This window comes from Haemorhous mexicanus, chromosome 1 (assembly GCF_027477595.1).
Source record: "Haemorhous mexicanus isolate bHaeMex1 chromosome 1, bHaeMex1.pri, whole genome shotgun sequence".
Taxonomy (NCBI): Eukaryota; Metazoa; Chordata; class Aves; order Passeriformes; family Fringillidae; genus Haemorhous; species Haemorhous mexicanus.
The window spans coordinates 141832210-141856965 of NC_082341.1; the positions used below are offsets into that span (position 1 = coordinate 141832210).

At 34.7% G+C, this 24756-nt stretch overlaps 1 protein-coding gene across 3 annotated transcripts in view; it reads right to left on the bottom strand.

Moving 5' to 3' along the window:
- Nucleotides 1-24756, bottom strand: part of CSMD3 (CUB and Sushi multiple domains 3) — a 583179-nt gene that overhangs the window by 83152 nt on the left and 475271 nt on the right. For all 3 annotated transcript variants that reach the window (XM_059857957.1, XM_059857877.1, XM_059857801.1), the window contains 8 exons: nucleotides 23805-23909; nucleotides 18196-18314; nucleotides 16147-16216; nucleotides 13847-13963; nucleotides 9333-9542; nucleotides 7692-7880; nucleotides 4335-4512; nucleotides 2161-2306 (listed from right to left, as the gene is read on the bottom strand). In XM_059857957.1, the coding sequence (XP_059713940.1) occupies nucleotides 2161-2306; nucleotides 4335-4512; nucleotides 7692-7880; nucleotides 9333-9542; nucleotides 13847-13963; nucleotides 16147-16216; nucleotides 18196-18314; nucleotides 23805-23909 (1134 nt within the window). The remainder of the gene's footprint in view (nucleotides 1-2160; nucleotides 2307-4334; nucleotides 4513-7691; nucleotides 7881-9332; nucleotides 9543-13846; nucleotides 13964-16146; nucleotides 16217-18195; nucleotides 18315-23804; nucleotides 23910-24756) is intronic.

Sequence of the window (24756 nt, forward strand, 5' to 3'; positions counted from 1 at the left end):
TCTGATCTTAATACAATTAGGACAGAAATCTGGAAAAAGAAATCACTGTGACATATTTTTACCTACAGTAGAGTCTTTTCTGTGTTAAAGTGTACATTCAGGATGAAGTATGCTTGGGTTTCATTAATATTACATTTTTATACAGCATATAGCATTTCTCTTCAGCGCAAATACTACCTATTTATAGCAGATGACAGTTCAGCTTCAGTAATACACATTCTTGGTTGCTTTGTGTGATTAAATCCTTTAGTACTCTAATTGGTCAAACTTTTGAAAATCACAAAATTTATACCATATGGAAGACCTTTTGTTACTAATGAATCATCCTTATTTGACATCTTCTTGTTACACCTTTTCTTTATTCAGGTAATGAAGATCTACTTAAATCAGTGAGTCAGAAAGTCAAACCAATAAAACACACCAATTAAACATGAAACAACTGTGCTGTTTGCATCTTAAGAAAAATAATAATAAAAATCATGAACGCAATTAAAAATTGATTCAATAAAGGAGTCCTACAAATTATCTCAAACGTCTCTCATTTTAGGGTAAGAGGAGTATCATTAATTTTAATCCCAAAATTATTTATTTTAAATAAATTTGACTCCTTGCATTTATTTGACTCCTTGACTGCCTTTCCTTCATTACTATACTTTTTGTTCAGTTGGTATGAAGCATTATAGACCCCAAGACACAGGGAGATTTATTTGTCTTTACAACATTAATACAAAAATAGTTTTAAGTTTCTTTATAAGTAATCTTTGTGCTGCTCGGTTTGCATCTTTATTGCACATCAGAGCCCACACCCATGGTATGAAAATTTTCAGAACACAAGAAACAAGTCAAAGAAGATCTCTAGAGACATTGTAATACTAGCAAATCACCAGACCAGAAGAAATAGCCTTAAGTTACTCCACATGAGATTGGATATTAGTAAAAATGTGTTAACCAAAAGGGCTGCCAAGAATTGGAACAGGCTGCCCAGGGAAGAGGTGGAGTCACCATCCCTGGAGGTATTTACAAGGCATATAATGTGCTATTTATCAACATGGTTTAGTGGCAAAATTGGCAGTGTTGGATTTATAGTTGGACTTAATGTTCTAAAAGGTCTTTTCCAATCAGAATAATTCTATGATTCCATGAGCATTTTAGCATATGTTTGGTCATATATTGATATATTAGTAGATATCAATACATATGGACTCACTAATGAATACAAAATGTCATTTTGTCCTTTGCAATTTGATACATGCAATATAGTTGCCAAGATTTGGAATGGAAATTCTGATCCCTCTCTGCCTAGCCCTGCTGGAGTCTCTACACCATAATCAATTGCAGGTTGGTTTTTTTTCATTGTAGGCTTTAGGTATTTTTCTGTTTTGTTTTGCTTAGCTTAAAGTTCCTTTAAGCCCATGAATTCTGTCTATATCTGTATTACCACTGTCTTACATTAAGTAAAAAAGAAAATCTTCTAGTCACAAAATTTGACCAGCATCCAGAAAACAGGATGTAGTGTGTTCAAATTTCCTAGGATGTTCAATCCAACGGGCATTCACAAAGCACCTAAACCCAACCCTTCTCAATCTGTTTCCTTGTAATCATAGCATTTTACAAGGCACTTGGCTACAGAGGGTCTGGATGACTACAAAAAGAGGTAGAATTCAGTGAATTAATTATTACACATTTTCATTCAGTCAGTATTTAATTCAAGTTAACTTTAACTACACTATGTAGTTCACTATCATTGAACTATATAGTGTAGTGAACAACATATCATAGGTATTGCTCACTATCTCTACAAAAACAACACTTCAAAATATCCAAATTTCGAAAAGAAATTTAATGTCCTCCAAATTTAGGTTTCAAAGGAATTTTAGGTGCACCTTGAACTTTAGGGTCTTGATGCTGCCGTCTTTGTTCATGTCTCATCATTGTGCAGTCTTTTTATTTTTGTTTGACTAACAGTAAATTTAATATCTGGTCAAGAAAATAAATTATTTTCATAATTCATGTTAGTCTTTCATATGTTTGCATTACCCTATTAGTGCTCAATCATATTAATAATAACAACTCTTAGAAAAATCAACTGATTTTTTTTATGTCTTGTTTTCCTCCAATGACCAGTAAAAACAGTGAAAAAGTTTAATTTGTCACACTTACCATGATAACTAAGTACAAAGAAGCCACTGGTAGTAAAGTCACTGTGAAACTTTATCAGAATCTGATTGGAAGTGCTATAGACTGATTCTAGTGCAGTGTTGCCACTAAACTGTCCAATTTGAGGGGAAGTTTGGTCTGGTCCATCCCTAAGAAAAACAAGCAGAGTAATTGTTTTTTCTTTCTTTGGTCCAAAAATTTAATACGATTTCTCCAAATTTTAGGTGAATGCAGTATATTTTCCCTAGATTACACTAAAAGGCATGAGACAACTAAAATAAGATAAACCAGACAACAAGGGCTGAAGACCTTCTCCTATCCTGTATGTGGACTGAATACTAATTCAGCCACCTTTTGAAAGTCAAATTCTTATTTTCTAGTAAAAATTTCAGCCAACACAAAATTACTGAATTTTTAATTGTACTTCATCTACTTGCCATAACCTCTGATCACATTTTTGTATCTATACATTCAAATGTGGCTATCAGAAAATAAATAAAACTAAAACTGTTCATGTCCTCCAGTCTTTTGAATCTGATAATTTCTAGGAAAATTAAGAGATAAATAGTGTTGGTATAATTAATTAATAGAATAAATTAAAAATACAAGAATGAATATTGGCTTTGGCAAAAATAAACCCAAAATGCTTACAGACTACTGAATACAAGATTCCCCTTGAAAACCGCATGTTGACACTAATAAATGCACATTTTATTTGCAATGCTTATTCTAAGTTACTTTTAGATATGCTCTATTGTCAGCATATTTTAACCTAGCTTTTCCCCCTTAAATAATGTTTTTAATGTTACTATTTATAGTTTTTAGTATATATGGATAGATAAGAATTGATTTAATGTTTATTTTTATGAGTGATTCAGAGTTTTCTCAATCAATGTATTGTGTTTTGACTCAGGTAGTGTCATGGTTTACCACTACAGGTAGGTATTAATATAATTTTTGGTAGCTTTAACCAAAACAGTGTATGATACGCAGCTGATTAATTTCTTTAATCCTTCTTCATATGAATGTAGTGATGTAATTTTATACTATTTATTATGATTTTGACAATATATGTACTGCTCAAAAGATCATTGCTACCTTATGGAGAAATGAAACATTTCATTTCAAAAGAAAAATTAAAGTTAGTACTAAGCAACAGTGGAAGTGTACAAAGGACAGCATCATGATACAAGAGTATTAAATGTTCATCCTTGTTTCCTTCCAGATTAGAATTGTCAAATAGTAAGCAATAGATGTTTAAATTTAAAGTTATTTTTTCAATAGTTATTAGCATAATATATTTTAAAAAAGCAAAATAAAATATGGATATATTTTATTTTGAAAATTTTGTAGCAATATGTTTGTCCAAATTATGGCACATTGACCCTTTCCCTTCTGTTTTAGGAGGAAGTTGTGTGCTTTGAGGCATTTGAATTGCAAATAAAATGGGGTTTTTTTTGCATTGGAAACTGCTATAAAATTTTTGATATGCATTATAAATCAAAAGTATCCCAGAAATGGTATAGGCTACATAATTAAGCAGCCATTACATATATAATACATTTTTTACACATGTGTACAAATGAGGACTAAAGCCATTAAATGTCTTCAAATACATGGTGGAGGCATTAATGTGGTAGGCTTCTGCTGAGGGTCATCATGCAGAGCCATGACAGACATGGATCCAAGTACACAGAGAACAGAATTTATTTACAGTTATTGTAAGCTCAATTCGCTTTGTCACAGCCAAAGAGAAAAGAGCCTCTCGTTTTATATACTCTTAAGAATAAAAGAAACCAACTTGGAAGAAATAAATTCAGCGTTTCCCTACTCTAATTTCTAGTAGTCCTTTTCTAAAAGACTGATACATACATCTGAAACTCCTTATCACTCCTTTCTTAAGTATAGCTTCTCTTGATTGTTGATGAGCTATTATGGCATACCTCTATATGCTTTTCTTTGTTGGCAAACTGAGAAACCCTATTATTGTTTTTGATTTCTTGTCCAGTGTTATCTAGAGAGAATGGTCCATTGGAAAATATGGGTTGACAACTCAGTCATTTCTCCTTGAGAGAATACCAGTTTCAAGGGGAAAATCACAAATTTATTCTTTAAATTCATATTTGGTTATATAGTGTCACATGAAGATTAAATAAATGCCAGAAGTGTTTTCTTACCAGACAGTTATGAAATCATATATTGGCTCTGTTTGGAGAACTGTGAAATTGATGTAGATTCCATTCCCAGGTGGTACTCTTACAAGCCAGAAGCAGTCTTGAAAGTTTGGATACTCATCAGGGTATCCTGGAGAGTATATGGTGCCATTCATTGCAGTTATGTTTCCTCCACACAGAGCTATAAAAAAGACACTTTTTAAAAAAAGCCAGTAAATGCTTTTTGCATTCTACATAGACTATATTAAAGCTTTAGTTTTGAACACATTTGGTACAGTCTACTTCATTGCTTATGACCATTCCTGTGCAAAGAAAACAGATTTTATTCAGCTTTGTGCAGAGCCAGAAGTCTATTTTGATGGTATTTGTCAGATATAAAAGTAAAAAAATAATAATAATTCTGATGCAACAAATACTATCAGAAGTGGGATTAAAGAAATATATATACATATAGGGGGAAATTCCCTGCACAACTGAAAATTACTTTATTAGGGCTTTGTGTAAATTCCAGCTACAATTAGCAACAAATCACACTAATTGTTTTCATGTATAGTCACAAGAAGGTAGCAAACTAAAATTAAGACATGAAAGAAGGCACATGTAAGGTTGAGAGGTGGGTGAAGATTAGAGGTGAACTTCAAAATTAAAACATTTTTTCCAACAGTATAAATAGTAATTTTGTATTTATAGACATAAATTCTGGTAGATAAAGTAAGAGTCCTCTCTGTAATTCATGTCAGAGTGCTAATTTTAGACATCATGCAGCGCAAGAGTGATCATACAGATTCTGGAATTCCACAGCTCTTTATTTCTGGAAAACTATTAGTCCAAACTAGATTATTTTCTCCATACAGATTTCAGATCTATGATGAATATGACACCACCCGGTTATTACAGAAGAGAATTGTTATACAAGCCTAGCTCTGGAAAAGTAAGCAAAGCTTAAAATTGTATAATTTGCTTTTTTTTGCATATATTTATTTTGCCCACTCTACCTTACAAGGTGCATGGTATGGCAACACAGATTTTCTAATATATGTTTAAAAATCTTCTTACATAGAAGTTTGATATATAAGAATTATGCATAGTTTGTATTTAGCAAAAGCAAATGTTATGGTTTATGTTTATAAACTTTGGTGCTGAACTGTAGGGTAAGAAGTGATGCACAGTGACACTTCAACCATTTCAGACTCAACAGCTTGGGCACTGCTTTTCTTCAGCTTTAACCTTAAAGGCTCAAGGGGGTTTGAGCAGTACCGACAGAAATGGTTTTGCAGCCAGCTCTTAGGGGAGTGAAAACATGGTCTGAAAACTGTCAGGGAATAAGACTTCTTGTAAAAGGAGAGGAACAGAATCCAAATAGGTTAAAGCAAGGGAGATGAGTTAAGAAGGGACAGAGAGTGTTCGATGATGCTGAGCACAGGTTAAAGGAATATTAGGTTCACGGGGATTCAAGAAGAGAATAAAACTGTTTAAACAGAAGCAAGTTTAGTCATATTTAATTCAGATTATCTGCTTTAAGAAATCTGAGGAATTAAAAAAGCCTTGGTATATCTTGTCTTACAATAAAGACATTAAAGTAAATACAAATTTAAGACATGCCATGTATTTCTGGAACTAGGTATACACAAAAAGCCAACTTCATTTTAATGCTTTTGAACACAAAGTCTTTATCTTAAATCAAACCAAGTGAAATGAGAAGATAACTCATTATCCTTTCCCTGCAACAATACAACAAAACAAAAAAGAAAACAAAAGAAAGCCAACTCAAAAATATCTGCAGCATATAAAAATTTCACAAACCCTTTACTAAAAATGCCACAGTAAGTATCAGCACAAACCCCCATGTAATTTAAGAAATTTGTCTAGGAGCTGAGTAGAGTTGACAGTCTGTAATCACACAGAAAACATGCATCTTTGATCTTTATTATCAAGTTGGTGGATATTTTAATCTTAATTTTTCATATCAAATCAAGCAGAAACAAAGAACATTCAGCTACTGTTCAGGAACTTCATCAAAATTGATACTCAGAGAAACAACATGCTTTGAACACCTTACAATTTACTAATTAAATTATTGGTTCCAGTAAGGTATTTCAAAGAAACAGAGTCCCGCATTAAATAAATTGTTTGGATTTTGAAGCACAGAAAATACAGCTAGAACTAACTAACAGGAAAAGCTAAGTGTTTAGCAGTTAAGACATGAACTATGAAGGCATTACTATTCCACAAGATCCAGAAAATGGGTGGTGAAACTTAATTATAATGAATTAACTTCTTCCCCTTTCAAAAAAAAAAAAAAAAAAAGACAGTGTAAGTGTCATCTATCTTTTATATTATAAGGCTTCCCCTTCTGAATTCAGTACGAGTTAGGTCCTGATTTACCTACCACATCCCCCCAAAATTCCTAAGGCTCATTTGAGTCCAGGAGGAATTTTGAATAATGAAGCTTCTAATTTAAGTACCTAAATTTGGAGATACGGTGCAAAATATAATGAAAAATTTGAGAAAATGGGAGAGAATATTTTCTATTTGGGTGGTTGCATTTGGCTTTGGAGTTTTTTTTGGGGTGGGGTGCTGTTGTGTTGTTGTTGGGGGTTTTTATTTGGGCATTTCCCTTCTACATGACAGTGAGGATCCCATTCTTAATGCTTTTTCACCACTCAACACAGAGGGAAGATATGCCTTTAAGTGGAGGACGGACCTTCTTTGTTCTGATGCTTAGAAACAGGTTCCTTTCAGCATAGCTAGGGAAGAGATAAACACTTCTACAGAACCATCACAGTCATTCTGTCTCCTTAAAATTATAGCTGTGTGCAAGTTACAGTTTCTGGAACCTTCTTTTTTGTTTTAAGCACAAATGAAAAAAAAAAGTAAAAGATTAAAAAAATGTAATTTAAACAAAAAACCCATTCAGAAAAAAATGTATGTACAAATGATTTCACAGAGCACTGGCTGGTCGAGACCACCTTTAACATTTCTTACTGACTAATAAGAAAGAACATAAGTGGCCAGAACTGGTAAACTCCATTTTTGAAGCCTTTTTTCTTAATTTAGTCCAGAGTTTTTATTTCATTGCCTCACCTAGATTAAAAGCAGCATGGGTCTCCACATTCCAGACTTTAAGCTTTAACTTCCAAAAGCAAATGTAGTACCTCGGATAAGTTTTCAGAGATTTCATATTACAAAACATTTCAGCTTCTCTGCTAAAATTTTAATGTGAAAAATTGAATACTTCCTTTGTAGAGACTACATTGTAAATATACAGACCTCTGTAAATCAAAAGCCAAAATGACTTCAGTTAACAGACTTAGGAAGACTTTCAAATGATGAAGGGTTTATAGGTCACCTGGAACGTACCTTCACATCTGGGGAGAGGATGATTCCAATTGCGGCTGATGCCATGAAGACAAGTTAGAGCTGAATTTCCAATCAATGTGTAGCCAGGAAAACACTCAAATGAAATAGTTTGTCCCACAGTAAAGTCATTTCCAATAACAAAACCATTGCGAAATGGTCGAGGATCAGGACAGCTCTGTAGCTGATATGCTGAAATAAATAATAATAATGGTGGAAAATCAGTAAAATAAAAATTCTGATAAACTCAAAAATAAGAGCATTTAATTAGAATAAAAATAAAAGCCATGGACAGCCTATATGATGTTCCATGATCCTGATGATCAAATCATTGATTTTACACCTGGAGAAGTACAGTGAAACCAGCTATGCTTCAGTGCTGTTAAATAACATTTATTTTTGCTGTTTGAAGATACTATTCTGAGATAGATGAAGTGCTTTTCTGATCCAATCGGAGTTGTCAGGTTTTACATTCTTCTGTTTAAGGAAAAAGAGAAATAAATATGTCTATACTTTCATTTGTTTTTCCCAGGAGAATTAAAAGGCTCTAAAAGAACTGGAATATCAAAGACTTCATAGTGAACGACTACAATTTGAAAACAAACTTTTCTCACACATCTTGGTGATTAAGAAGATTTGAAGCATTGTCTTCTTATTACCAATGTGAGAACAAATAAGCTGTATACAATCTGAAGTATAAGAATATCATGTCATATATGTTTGAAAGAATCAGTTCTGTCTTATGTAGTTAAGACACAGAAAAGAACTTACCAGTGTTTCGACAAATGACAGCATCTCCAAAATTATTACTTTTACTAATAATAGTAAATAGTCTCAGGTTTTTACTGTCCTTAGCACTTTAGGCCACAAACTGACTTTTTATTTAAAAGTTAATTCTTTTTACTGGCTCACTTCCACAATGTTACACAGAGTTCAAATCAATTTGGACTTGTTACTATTAAAAGAGTAATAGGAGACTACTCTAAAGTAAAATCTCTTTAAATCACTCTTAGGTGTTATTCGTATAATGAAAACAGGTCTACTTTAAAATACACATTTGACCTTTTCTCATGAACAGTGGTGATCTAATCCCTTTTAAATGAAAATGCAATTCTATAAATAGAACTATGATCTTGTGATCTTCACCAACTCAGCATGACCTACTTGGGTACCAAAGAACAAGAACGTCTGGGAAATGGTGAACTAGGAAACAAAATGTATTTGGAGATTGTTGGGTTGGCATTAATTTGCACAAACCTACATCCATCCAGTAATACAAAACAGTATTTAGATCTACACCTTCCAGAACCCATTACACAAAATTAAAATTCCAGTATGCTTCCAAACGTTGACTAGAGATGTTTCTTTTGTAAAGGCATGCAATGTAAATTAATATGCCAATCAGCTTCAGATATTAGCAATAATGTGTTTGCTGACATTTGACCTGATTTTAATGAAAAAATACGCAATTAATTGGGTTTTTTTTCATCTTAACTTTCTTCATTCTTCTGTTTTATCTCAATGTTTAAAGCTTGGCACTGAAACACATAAAATCTCTCATATTTATTTTTAGGAATCCCCAAAACCCCATTAAAATCTTTAACAGCCACCTTTCTCTTTCTCATTACAATGTCCAAATCTCACCTTGATATACAATATGAAATCCTTGTTTGTTCTGTGAGTAATCACTGTGAAAGTATAAGCTGGTTTCATGAGTTGTGCTGAACAGAGAGGCTGGTAGCTGAGGGCCACTTAGTCTCCCAATAACAGTGCTAGTTTCTGTAGATCCACTCCTAACTTCTAAGTAATCATGTATGGTCTCCGTTGAGAAATTCAAAAACTGCAAATGGACACCTGAAAAACATTGTCAGTAAATAAACACTACCAGTACCAAAATCAGGAGGGAAAATAGTGTGTTCATTTTATATTGATAATTGCAGAATATAACCAGGTGGAAATCTATGTGCTACTTGGCAAGCATCTGTGTATTTTGCAGTTCTGATTTTTGTGGGGCCGCACATCGGCCAGCATTCTTTAAATTGGACTAGATAGTGAGCAGAAAGGCCTCAGGTCCAGCTCAGGGCATCAGGCAGGCAGAGCCTCTGCTGGTACCCCAAGGTCTTGTGAAAGCAGAGTGCATGGGGAACACATGTGAGTGCTCCACACACACTGTGGTACACGATGGTTTTGGTGAGAGAAGTTTCTGATTATTTGGTTCACTAAGGAATAGGAAGGCAGCTTATTATCTATTAGCAAGTTATCTCTCCTAATCTGGTGATGTATTACAAAAATTTTGCTGCATGAGAAGAAAATTCTATGCACTGAATAATTAGGGCTCTTAAACATTTTCCTGTTTGTAACATTTTTCTATATAAGTTACAACCAAGAAAAAATTGCAGTTTGTCTGATCTATTGCAACTATGGCATGATGCAGTAGTTTCACTAGAAAGATGATTGAGTCCTACTGGTGTTTCTGGCAAAGACAAACAGCACAATTTCATATAAAACTGAAAGGAAAAGATATAATGTCAGATAAATTATTTAAAGTCATGAATAGTATTGTGACTCCTGAACTGTAATACCGAAACAGTGTTTCTCACTTGTCTTTTAGAACTTTCCCCTCAGATACCATGTAAAGTCAATAAAAGATTTCTGAAGCATTAAACATTTTATATGCAAATTATATGCATACTTCAATTACTGCTACCCTGATAATTTCTGTCTTGCTTTATCTGAAGACAGTCTATAAGTGATAAGAAAGCATTTTAAGTGTCATTCTTTGACTTTGTCAGCCTTCCAAATATTTCCTACACAAAGAATCAATATTCAATCTTTGCTCTTTCTCTATTACGATACTTTGGCCTTTCATTTGAACCTGTGAACCATACAGTTGTCCAAAGTTTAAACTCTCATTCACAACTGCCAGCTCCTGTGACCTTGCTGTCAGATTTTTCCTCTTTCATGAACTTTATTTCATACAAAAGTATAAATATATTTTCACAAATCATCCAGCTCTCTGTATGGCACTGTCTTTCTCTTCAAGTTTCTGAACCATATCAATCTTCAAAATTATTCATCCCTTGCTCTGCCAGCAGCACCTGCCTCTCTTTGTCTGAAACTTCAGCTTGTTAGTCTGGTTTTTTTTGTTTCCATGCCTTTTTGCAGTTAGGTCATCCTGCTTGAAAGAGTGGTTAATATATTTATATATGCAAATAAACACAGTGTCCTTGGTAAAAACGTTACACCAATATACAGTGGAGAAGCTAATGATCTGTAACTTATTATTGGGAGAGTCTTTCTAAAAAAGAGTTAAACAAGTGAAAGTCTATAGAAGGTTGCCATGATGGTGTTTTTGAGTTTTTCTATTTACTACACAGAAGACTCAGATGTGCCTCCACTAGATCAGAGTCGCGGCATCACTAAAACCAGTTTTAGCCATCACTTCTTCAAAAGTAGTATTTTTCTTTTTTTACAGTGAAATTTTATTTTAATATTCAATTTAGTTTCAAACATATCTCACTTAACAAAGGTAAAAAACATCAAGCATGTTTCAATCTGTGCAGCTTTAGTTTTCTTCTAGAAAATGAATAATTTCATTTTCGTATCCACGAACTGAAAAGCAGTTCATAAGTCCAGTGAATAAAATCCAGACGGTACAAAGCAGTTCAGAACTATTGATTTTGGTGGTTAAACTTGCTTATCCAAGAAACTGTTTCCAAAGCTTCAGTAGGTGAATCTCCTGCCTAATGGAAGTCAAACTAAATAGTATGTCAATAATGTAGAGTGTAAATAGCAGTCTGAAGAGTTAAGTTAGAATTATTGGACACGTAAGTCTGGCAGAATGCAAGCAAAGAAAACAGAGTAAGGAGTCAGTATGGGAAGAGAGACAGGATAGCAGTAAAGTGAGGGAAGAGGCAGATGGCAATGTATTTGGGATAAAAAGGCAGCAGGTTCTGGATGCAGTTGAACATACCCTTTTATTAAATTTGAAATTTAAGCAATATTTCAGATTTTTATTATGTCTTCTTTATTAGAAAATGTCTTTGGAATCATCTGTCAAAATACTGTGCTCCCTTATAGCTCTGAATATTCTTTTCTCCTGTGGATTTGATCCAGAAATAATGTACCTACTACTGCTATATTTATTTTTTTTTAATAACTTAACAAGCAGAAATCTATTTGTGATTCTAGACAGCACCATGACTCATAATGAAACACTACAAATTGTCCCATCAGGCTATCTAAAAATTCAGGTAGTGGCAGAGTTAAAGTGTCAATGTTATTTCTATAAAATGCTAAGAAAAAAAAATCAATTATTGACTGTAATCTTGTGTGTTTGAACAAAATACAAACAAACAAATTGGGTTCTATATCGAAATCCCCATTTTTATATAATTTATTTCCCCCAGATAGATTTGGTTAAGTCAATATTACAGAACATTTAATATTTTTCAATATAAACAACCCATGCAGAACAATTGGCTTTCATATAAATCATGAGTGAACTAGTCTCATGGGATTTCTAATAAAAAAAACTACACAGAATTGATTTTAAAAAGAGGAGGGAAAGAATCTGAACCTATGCAGAAGAGAATGCTATTTGGGATGTCACACTCTCTCTGGAAGACCCAGAAATTCTGTATCGTCAAGTAAAGAACGTGGAAGAAGATGGCAGGTATAAAATAGAAAAATCCAAGGCCTTTCTAAGAAAACCAGCACACCATTCAATTAGCATATAAAGAAAAAAATTCAAGTGCACATGCTCCTCAGAAAGTGCCACATGTGTTTAAAAACTAGATGGGACAACTCTACTGGCTTCAAATAAAGATTTCACAATAAAATATGCATAGGATCCACCCAAACTTGCTCAAGGTGTTAGCCAATGTAATTAAAATGCTGATAGTACCTACACAAAACCATAGTGAAATAAGAGAAGTTCTAGTGACTTGAAAACGTCTGAACACGTATTCACCTTTAAGACAACAAAAAGGACCTGGGAAATGGCAACTACAGGTTTGCTGCAGTCCTTGGAAAAATTATGGAACTTGTTTTTTTGGAGGCAATTTCCAAATATATAAGAGACAAAATGACACTTAGGAGCATTCACAACGGATTTCCTAACAGAAAATAAAAGTTAATCAATCATTATAAATTGAAAAAGGGAGAAAAGTGTATATAATATACTTTCACCCTGCTATGGCTTTTGACTCGGTCTATAACATCCTCATCTGAAAGCTGAACATACATGAGCTTGATGAATGGAAAGGAAGTCAGTAAAAAATTAACATGACTTTGAGACTCCAATGGTGATAATCAGCAATTCAATGGTTGGCAGCCAGTAACAAGCACAATACTCTGTGGGTTGCTATGAAAGCTTTTACACTGGTTTATGTCATTAGAAGAGACTTGGAAAATGAGAATGCATCCTCAACAAATGTGCGGAGGATACTAAACTAGGGGTTATGGATGACATATTAAATGACACAATTTTTGCCTGAAGAACACTAAAAAGCTTAAGGACAGGGTAAATAAATGCTTCTTAAAGGTTTGCACAAGGAGAGGTGGAAAATTCTAGATCTGGATTACAACATCCTTATCTGTTACAGCCTGGGGATTGACTAGGTGAGTAGCAGCCCCAGTGAGACAGTTCCACCAGTTGTGGGCTTGATCCAGTGTTTCTGACAATTCTACTTTGAGGGGGAAGTTTGACAGCTTTAAGTGGGAGGCTGCTACATTTCTATGCTGCAATGAGTTTCACCTAGGATATGCAAAGAAGCCTAATGATAAAATAATTAATTAAAATGTAGCTTTAACTTCTAAATTGCTTTGGTGTGAAATATTCATGATAGCTGGTTTTTTTGTTGGGTTTATGATTTCACAAAAAGATGAATCAAATCTGTAAAGTTAGAAAATTGTGCTGAATTCTAATTAAACAATTTTGTCTTTATCAGAAAATGTTGGCATATATTAAATGAAAAACCAAGAACACTGTAGCTTTTCTATATTAAATATTTCTTTTAAGATTTTGTTAACTTTTTCAAATGATTATAATTACTTTTGTATTTTTGCTGGCATAAAGATTAACAATATTTTAAAATCTATGTTCAGTGTTTTGCACCCATAAAAAAGCAATTTTAAATCCATAAAACAACACATACCAAACCCAATAGGCAGTTTTATTGTCCATGTGCAATCCAAACTGCTAGGATAGTTGCCAGGAAACCCTGGACTGAGAATGACCCCACTGAAGTCCAACATGCCACCACCACATTGTGCTAAAAAAAAAAAAAAAACAAAACCAAAAATATTTTTCAGAGTAGTGAAATGAGCAAAAAATTAATCCATAATATTGAACATCCCTAGACCATTAATGATATAATAATACCTAGGGTTATATTTAGACAAATACATAAACATGTCTTTACCACTAAATATCTGTTAGAAATTGATTACAGGTAGGTACCTTACAACCTTGTATCAGCTCTGAATTTAGTAGATTTAACTTGGGGGATACATGCACCCAAAATAGAACAAAATACAGAATTGCAGAATCATTTAGGTTGGAAAAGACCTCCAATATTATCAAGTCCAACCTCTGACTGATAATCACCTCGCCCATTAGACTACAGAACTGAATTGCACATCCAGCCACTTCCTGAACACCCACAGGAATGGTCACTCCACCATATCCCTGGACAGCCCATTCAGTAAAGAAATGATCTGAAATTCCTGACCACCTTTCCCATAAAGAAATTCTTCCTGATGTCCAACCTGAACCTTCCCAGGTGCATCTTAAGGCTATGTCCCCTCATCCTGTCAGTGGCTGCCTGGGAGAGGAGATCAACCCCACCTGGCTACAGCCTCCTTTCAGGGAGCTGTAGAGAGTGACAAGGTCTCCCTGAACCACTTTTCTCCAGGCTAAACACCCCCAGCTCCCTCAGCCACTTCATAAGACTTGTGCTTCCACCAACATCATATCCCTAATGCTTTCTCTGCAATTTGTCTACCAGAACTGTCCTTGTCACAGGGAAGCAGCACTACCCAGCTTATAGCAGTGCTGAGACAGTTGGGCTTGCTTGCAAAGGAGCACCTGAATAATATAAGATAGTGTATTATAAATAGACTTTTTACTATAAGCTATTCAAGAGGCCTTTTAAAAACTGTGTTTATATCTTTTTGTCCTAGAAATGAGATAAAATAAACAAACTTAGAAAAGTAAACATATACATCCAGAAATTAAGCTAAATTTGTATCTTAATTTTATTTTTGTTTTCAGGCATTACAACAGTAAATAAGATTACTTAGATGTCCATATTACATGTAAAGGTGGTAATTATGATAAACAGAATTTTATTTAGAAGTTTTGTCCAAGTAAACTTTGCTACAGCATTTGAAACACAAGTAAAAATCATTACTTGCAAAAAAAGGAAAAAATATATGGAAAAAATCCCTAAAATTTTAGCACAGCATCTTTATCTTCAGAATTTACCAAGAGCAGTGCAATTATAATATCAGACTTCCTAACCATATGCTAATGCATAATGACAAAAACTGAAGACTAACTCCTGAAAAAATTCTTACAAATATCTCAACCTTGCTGAATATTTATAAATTCTAAGCTGAGGGAGCTCAGTACCTCACAGGAGGTTTATAACACCCCACAGGATTAAGAACAGGATTATGTGAGGCAGCTCAAGAGGATATATATTAACTGTCTTGAAGAAAAGCAAACAGAAAAATCTTTAATGAGATCTACAGCATCCTGTTTTCTATACATTCAAGATTACAAATCCAGATAACTTTTCTTCTTACAGAACCCAAACAAAGAGGCATTTATATGCAGTGAAAAGGACTACAGCTAGAAGGAGTTTTACATTCTTCACATTTATTCATAATATAAAAAGAGTATATTTAAACACACTTCACATGTTTCATTTTGGTTTCTGACAAGTTTTCAGTGCTTTTCCCAATAATATTATGCACATATGTATAATTTAACTTGAAAAATAATGTATCGTTTGAAATTTGGTAGACATGCTTATGTTGAACTCACTAGAGATGAAAATGTAATGTTATTCCGATCTTCTACAATTGCCATTACTCTTCTGGGGAAATGAGTCCTAAATAAATTAGCTGTGTTACAAAGGTCTCTGGAGGTGTCATTCCTGATAATGAATTGATGATATATCTGACTAGAACACATAGAATCATATTATGGAATACTTTGGGTTGAAAGGGACTATATGTTTTCCTTTTACTGCTTGGACATTTCAGGAAAGATTTGCCAACATTAATGTGCAGCAGCCTTTGCAAATCTCTAATTTAATTTGACCATTTTCACATTTAATTAAGTTCCTCCAGTTCTCCCAATTCTTTCCACTACATGTGTCCATTATTTTTGAGTTTTCTGATTTCCTTATTCTGGTATATTTAAGAAAAATTATGTAACTGAACATACCTAAACATATTGGAATGGGATAATTCCATCTTCTTACTGGTCCAGGCATACAAGTGATATGTGAATGTCCCTAAAATGACACAATATTTGCTAATTCATATGAAAAATATACAGTATACAGCATATTAGTATTTAATCAAAAAGAATGTATAATTATAACATCATCAAAATGCACAAAAACAAAAAGGTGTAATATTTACATTGTATCATGCCTTTACTACAGCAGAGAAGACTGTGACTGTTAGCTCACTACATGATGCTGTCTATTAATATTATTTCTTATAGTATTACAGAATCCAGCTGAATCCTATGCTTGTTTTAACATTAAACCAAGGTTCTGGAAACTATAGGTCTAACTGAAGCAATGTTTGCATAGTATGGATGCCTATCAGTTGTTGAATGTGGTAACACTATGCATACTATATAAATTATGTAAGTGCTGAGTTAACTTAAACTCAAAATCATCACAGACACACCCTCTGTGTTGTTCATTGGCCTCATGTAATTCTAACTGTCTTCCAGAGAAAGCAAACAAAAATGGAAAATCTTAAGAGAAAATTGTACTTGGGATATCTTCCAAAACCATCTAGTCAGACTGCATAAGTCAGAAAAACTGCATGGTGGGAAGAAACTTTACATGGGTGTTTGCACAGTCTATGCTCTTAAATTCTTTATTTTCTGTATTTTTTATTTTCTTTATTTCTGCCATTTACTGTGGCTTATCTGTTCATGCTCACTTGTATTTAAGGTGAGAATTAAAGCAAAGAAGCAAAAAATATTTCTCAGGCTGTTTCCAAGAGTGGGCAGTTAAAACCAGGCAACATAAGAAGAAAACTTCAATAGTCATTCTCAGAGCTGCAATCACAGAACGTGTTTCATCTATTCTTGAAGTGCTAGGAATTCTATCTTGAAGGAGAAACTGGGATACAGGTCCCAAATCCAAACAGCAATTGAAATCTGGAAGCAGACAAGACTACTTTGTTTTGATCACTACACATAAACTAGGGTTTTATTGGGTTTTTTTTGTCAAAGAATAAAATTCAATTTCTATTTTTGATGCAGTACATATAAACCCCGTATTTAGGTTTTCACAGAATTAGGTAAAATAAACATTTGAAATTATTAGCATTTTTAAAACTTCATTTAGGTAGTCTGACATCAACATGTTATAGGTGAGACTGATATTGGCATACTTTGCTATTTTGCTCCAAAAGCATCCATAACTCCATTAGCAGTTCATAATGTGCTGTTATATAGAAATTATTTTCTCCCTATTAGACTCTTCTTTTTACAGTCCTTGGGTAATGTAATAATTTTCTGTCTGTTTGGCTCTCAAAGAGCTAGATAATGGAAGGTTGTAGAATTTGCAAACTCTTTTTGGGGAGTCTCAAGCAAAAACAATATTTGGTTTTGGATCTGATTCTATGGCATAACTGTAGAAGTATTTGAAAATATTTTCCACTTCTTTCCTACAGGCAGACAGGTTCCTACCAGTGATTTGCAATCACTACATTTCCTGTGGATATACCTTTTGCTAGTGCAAGGACATTGCAAATTTCCTTGGCAGAAATACACCCCTATTTGATAAACATTTTGGAGAAAAAAACCCAAGAAATTGCTGCAAGAAAACAACTGACACTATCTGATTTACAAAGAAAAGCAATTAATTATTTCCCTTTTTTTATTCTTAGTTCCCCTCTTTACTTACTTTCTTTTTCCTCCTATGCATAGAGAAATACTGTTAATTGTTCAGCAAGTGATTTTAACTTAATTTTGCCGTAGTGGTTCAGCTATAATTATCAAAGAAGCTATCAATAATAGATAACAACCTATAACCACTAATGCAGAAGAAGCCCCAAGCCATACACTTCTGATGGAATATTTGGATAGTTTCTAATTCACTATCTAGTAGAACAGCAAACAGTCCTGTAAACTTATCACGTGTACACAATTCCTGAAGAGTTCAGCATCCATTTTGCACTGAGAGACCCAAACACAACCATGTTAAAGAACTGAAAGGCACCATTTGAAATAGGAAACTTGGCTTACCTGCAGAGAATAACCCTGGTCACACTGGAAAGATACCACGTCTCCAACCATGTATCTGTCTCCAATTTTGATCCCATTACTTGGGGTCTGCGGTTCAGGACAAGAGTCCAAACCTATAGCTGAGAAAAATAGAGAAGTTTAGTCATTCTAATGAACATAAGATTGGTTTCTAGATTCGCATAGGACTGTATACAGTGTACATAGGCACACTGTTTTGATAAGCTTTGGAGTGCTCTTGGGAATTAGCAGTTGTCTGTGGACAAGTAGCATATTATTTCAGAACAACTGTGTATAAGGAGAAAAAAATATTCTTTCCTGAGTAAAGGAAAAGGATCAGTGTGGCAACAAACACTTCCCAACCTGCACTCTCAGTTCTAAAATTCCACTATCTCCTGGCACAGACTTATTAATTTCTGCCTCCAGTCTCACTTGAAATTACAGCCTTCATCATTCAGACTGGGAACACCTCCACTATGCTTTACCAGCATGTGTTCTACGGGAGGCTGGCCAACACTACACCAACAGCAAAACACTGGAAGAACAGTGCAAAGTAAAAGTGCTTTCCAGCATTCCATCCTCCATAAGTCTGACTCAACTCCATTCATTTACACACACACACACACACACACTCACACACAGAATAAATATTTGCATCAGACTTCATCTAATTTGCTATGTTTAAAGAAGTACCTACAGAGCTGAAAAATTGATATTTTGAATTTCTGATAGCAATGGAAGCTTGTTTGCCAAAATGCCACATGCTTTTTTTCATAGTCATCAAAAAGAGAAATTTTTTTCCTTGCATCTACCCAGGAAGGTTCAGGAAAGTAAGAAAGTCTAATCAACTTGTTTTCTTTGCCTACTGTAAGAATTAAAGCCTAGTTGTGAAGTCAGAACTATTACACAAGTAGTCACCAGTACACAGGATAATAGAGAAATATTGTGGGAGTCGATAACGGCCACCTACTACTTCAGAACACTATCAAAATCTGCATGTTTTAAAACTTACTAAAGTAACTGATCACTTAATGTAAGATTCTCACTAAGTAAAATCTACCACCTTAAAAGGGTACATTGTTATACAATATATAAGATGAAAGCTACTGAAAATTTTTAGTTTTCAAATTCTATTTTCTGTTCTCAAACTAGAGAAGAGCAAAGAACCTGTTTTGAAAGTGACTGATGGACCTAGATCCACTTTTTACATTTCAGACATCTAGAGTGTGATTCAGTTATTGTACAAAGTACAAATGCAAAATAACAAGTGTGCTTGGCTTACACTGATGATTGCTTATTATTTGTTTTGAACAGTTAAACTAAGAATTAGCAGGTTTTAGTTTCCAATAACTGAACCTTCAGTTGAAATGAGTAACCTAACTACGTGAATAGTCAGGCCATGCAAAGGCAAATGACTTCATCTAAATGCCTTTCTCAGGCTACCTTAGCAGCTCAAACCACATTGACAGGTGTTCATCCTGTTGTCTCTCCAACTAATAAAATAATATTTGGGAAAAAAAAACAGTCTGAACGCCTACAATACCTTTCAAGAGACTGAAACAAATTTTGACATCTCCCCAGCTGAGGACTAGTTCAGAACTTGTGTCTTTGGAGTGTCGTGATATTTATTCAGGTCATAAAAATGTACTCATAAATATATTAATAAACTGCAGTCTGTTCATTATTGATTTTTTGTGGTGCATGAATACTTTCTCGAACTGCCATATACTACTCTCACAGTATAATGTGCTATTGAACTTTCATAGCCAAAGGTAAAAGAGATTTTAACACAGGCATTCATTGAAAACATACTTTCAGTATCTTCTGCTTTTCAGATAAGAAGAATTGTGTATAAAGAAAAAGAAGCTATTTGATTCTGTCTTGCCCTTCTCCAGCAGCTCCTGTGATGCTCAATACAAAAACCTAATAATGAAATTTTCGGTAATGCAAAACTTTAGTTAGAGAAAATGGTCAACAAATCAAAATTTTTATAGTGGTGTAAAAACATATAAACATTATGAAAGCGTATAACAAACCATTCTGTGGCGTTCTTTGTTGGAAAAATTCAGGTGATATAATGTATTTAAAATGCAATATATTTCTGTATTTAGGATGTCCAATGGAATACAGAAAATGAATTTTATGGATTAAATAACAATTTAAGAATTCAACAGAGAAGTAAAAATATGATAGAAAAAACATCATAGATAAGAAGGCTATTCAGTTTCAGAACATGAACACTTAATTCTTTATGTCGAAGTATCATTTACTTGTGTTAAGATACTTCTTCAACAAATAAGTTCCTTTTGTTTTCTTTTACTGTTATATTTGCATTTGGGTTTTTTAGAAGCTCAAAAGATAATCCCTAGCAGACAGGACAAAAGGGATTCATGAGGGATGAAAAGAGATATTGGAAATGAAACAGAATGAAACCTTCTTAGAGAAATCTGCTGCCGAAATGAAAAAGTAATCATTTTGGCAAATGGGGCATACTTCCCCTCAGACTTGTGCCTCCAAGAATAGGTGAAATATACTTGGAAGATGCACTACAAATTGGGCAAAACCAATATTTATGGCAAGCTTACTTGAAAAATGCTTAATATAAATCTTCAACTCAGATGTGATTCTGCATGAGAACCATGCCGTAATATTTCAAAGACCAGGACTTTAATTCAGCTGACTCCTCATGATGTCCTTGGCCAGAATGTGCTCCAATGAAATGAAATAAATTTATGGAACACTGACATTAAAATTTGGCCATTACTTTCCATTTACTAACTATCTTTATAAACATAATCACCGCTTTTGTGGCAGGAACTGCTGTCTGAGAGTCAGATATGACCAGGACAATTGAAGAGAGCAACTCTGTATCTCCTTCTTTCTGGCAAAATGTCTTCATAAATACAGCAGTTTTGTGAGTTCTGGAATTGCAAGCAAACATCCTATTTGCTGTAGAGAAAATGCAAGAGACAAAAATCCAAAAGATACACAAGGCAAAGTTTCTGTTGTCTTTCTTCCTAGCAATGATGACAAAGCACTGTCCCTTAGCTTAATCTCCCATAACAAATTCATGATTCAGCTTAATGCAGAATTTTCCATTATCCCTTCTTGAAAAACAATTGAACAACAGATGGAAAAAAAAAATCATAAAACTTTCACAGAAACTATGTATTTCTTAGAGAATAGTGGAGGAGTAGAGTCATGGATGCACGGAGTGAATCAGCTGGTGCCAAACACCTGAAATCCACACTAAGCAACTAACTATAAGGTTTCAGGACAGCTGATCCCAATTGAACAAATTCCATACCATATGACCCCATTCTCAGCATATAAACTAAGGGGTAAACTGGCTGGGGACTGCTCCTTGTGAACTGGCTGGGTATCAGTCTGAGGGTGGTGAACAACTGCATTGTGCATCATCTGTTTTGTACATTTTATTTGATTATTATTATTTGTTTTATTTGCATATTATTATTATTTCCCCTTCCTTTTCTGTTCTATTAAACTGTTTTTATCTCAACCTACAAATTTGACTTTTTTTCCAAATCTGTTCCCCATCCTACTTGGGAGCAGGGGGAGGGAAGTGAGCAAGCAGCTTTATGGTGCTTAGTTGCTGTCTGGATTAAATCACAAAAGACTGAATGAGGTTTTAATCACATATCTCTACCACTAAACAAGAAAAGTAAATTAATCATTTATCTTACAAAGCAGCATATTTCACTGAGCTACTGGTAAATTGGGTAAGGACTGAGAGACATCAGTATTATTTCCTGAATCACAAATTTTTAACATATACTTTGGGTTTATACACTCAGACAGACAGCATTGCTTTTGTTCAGATTCACACATACATCCCTGTATAAATCCATCCACACACATTTGGTTATTGTTCTTGACACGGATCAATACTTTAAGTAGCGTACTGTTAATCTTTTCCTTTTTTAAAGGTGGAAGTCGTATATGGGCAGTATATTACACGTTATTTGGACATGTGTAGCCTCTCTCCTGCGGCTGTGGGGCTGTACGGGAGCCTGGCTGAGTGTCCCCGGCCCGGCCGAAGATGGCCACACGAAGTGCCACTCCCGGATTCCCTCCGGAACCCTGGGTAGTGGTTACCGTCTGCGACGTGGGTGGTGCAGGCCGGATGTCGGCTACGAGGTACCGAAGCAAAGGAAGGAGGAGGGACATCCGTATAAGAACCAAGCAGTTTTTAACCCTCCCCAGTGGGGCTAGGGATGGGTGACAAGGAGGGGGTCTTAGGAGGGCGCTGATAAAGGGAGTGGGTGTGATGGGAGGAGACACAAAGCTAACCAATAACGAGGACCCAGGGAGGAGCGTGGGTTACAGCTAAGCCACTGAGGATCACACAGGGGAGGGGAAAAACCCCAGGGGCAAATCATACATCGAATAAGGGATGACTGACACAGAGAATTCTCGAGATAAAGGGGGTGGTTACCATGACAGGCAGGGGAGGGGTGGGCAGCTCCAAAAGGGAGGAAATAGGGAGAAACCATTGTGAGGGAAGTACATGGGGGGGAACCGAGGACCAAACCATTATTGAGTTACAAAAGGAATAACCGATTCTAAAAACACATAATGCCGCAGATATGTGGAAACACAAAGGTGCATTTTTACTTTCACAGGATTCAGTCTAATTTTATTTCATTTTCATAACTCCCTGATGTTTTTTCTCATCTGAAGTTGTAAGCAGCTGAGAGACTATCTGCATTTCAAGGAAATGGCAGGATAATTCTACCTATAATTAATGTTTAGTTATAGACAAGCGATCAGGCAGTAATTTTGCAAGGCTGTGTTCTCCAACTGGCTAATCAGACAACCAGAGCATGGGATTTGCATATGGTAAAACTGACAAGAAATAACTGTGACACAATTATGCAGATCAGACACTGGAACCAGTATAAGCAGAGGGAACCACACAGCTGGTGATTGCCAGAATTCCTGTCAGTCATCTGAGACAAAGTCATTCAGACAGAAAGCATGTTTATAACTACAGCCTTTTCCACTGGTGGTGTACTCAGCAATAATAGAAACCATTTGAAATAATTCAGTGTTCTCACCAAGCTGCAGGCATTTCTCACTTAAGATGCAAAACTGCTATTTTCAGATTATTCCTTCTCTCCTCTTTGCCAAGGGTGACTAGTTGTATCCTACACATACATATTGTATAGTACATATGTTATTGTATTGAGCATAATTTGTCAATTTTGGCAAGGAGTTCTGGGGTGTGGAGCTACAGGGGCGGCATCTGTGGGAAGAGACCAGGGCTTCATTGGACACAATGGATTAGGATTGCCACATGAGCATATCTCCATTTATTTCTGTCTGCTGTCGTTTCAGTAAGTTTTTCAGAGAGCAAAAGCAATTTAAGGACGAAAGCAAGACAAACTAAATTTCACAGTTGTTATAGTACAGATTTCAGGCCTGAATTTGCTCACTTGGATTTAAATGAGAATTTTACTAATGACTTTGAAGTTCCAGTATGTATCTCATTATGTGCGATAGGACTAAATATTTCTCTATTGTGTAGTTTAGGTAGAACTGATGTCTGGAACCAGCAAGTACTCTTTATTAATTGAAGATTTTTGAATTACCTGTGTACTCAAGGTGAAATCCAGCAGCTGAAACACTGATATCAGACTGAAAATTGAGGTACAAATTATTTGATGTGCTGTTTAGAAGTGGAGGTATGGTTGTTCCTGAAAAGAGAATTCAAAATATTATTGAAAAGCAGAGAAAGTGGCATAAATGTAGACGTCAGGGTGTGATGTCTGTGTGTGTATATGAACAGAATTAAGGAGAGAAAAAGAGAAAGGGGGAGGGGGAGAGAGGGTAGGAGCAGTGGAGAGGGCGAGAGCAGGAGGTAAGTCACATAACCAATTCCATAACATTCTGTCATCATGGATGCTATCAAATATCTCTCCCTATAAAAGTTTTATTACATTCTCAGTGCACCACAATATCAGAGACATGAACAGTAGACAAGGAAAGGCTAATATAAATTTATATTATTTGCTTTTACCCTCAAAAGATGAAATATTCACTAGGGTCTTTTTAAAAGCAAGAGCAAATCCTGTCCCAGAATGATTCTAAACATAACAGTCATGTTATGTTTATTTATTATGTCAAAATAATAAATCAAGCAGCTCTGAAAATATATTGCTGGACTGTTCTTAAAAATGTGACAGACTATTTATTTGTGTTTCAGCACAAGTCAAGATAATATGAATGCCTCTGATCTCTTAGCATTCACGTGTATTTAGTATAATGAAAGAAAACAAAAGTGAAGAAGTAAAGCAAAAAGAACTGTCTTCTTTGTCTAAAGTAAGGATAAAGAATGCATCCTTTTTTCATATACGATATCAAAAGATACCTATTGAGGTCTCTATTTCTGGACCCAGCTACAAGTGTGAGAAAAGAATTGGATTAAGAGAGGTCTAGTTTGGACACCTCTGAGTGTTGTTTCATTTCTAACATTTTAAAATATACAGGTTCATGAATGTCTGCTAAGTAATTAATTAATTCTGATTAAAACAGAACTAGTAT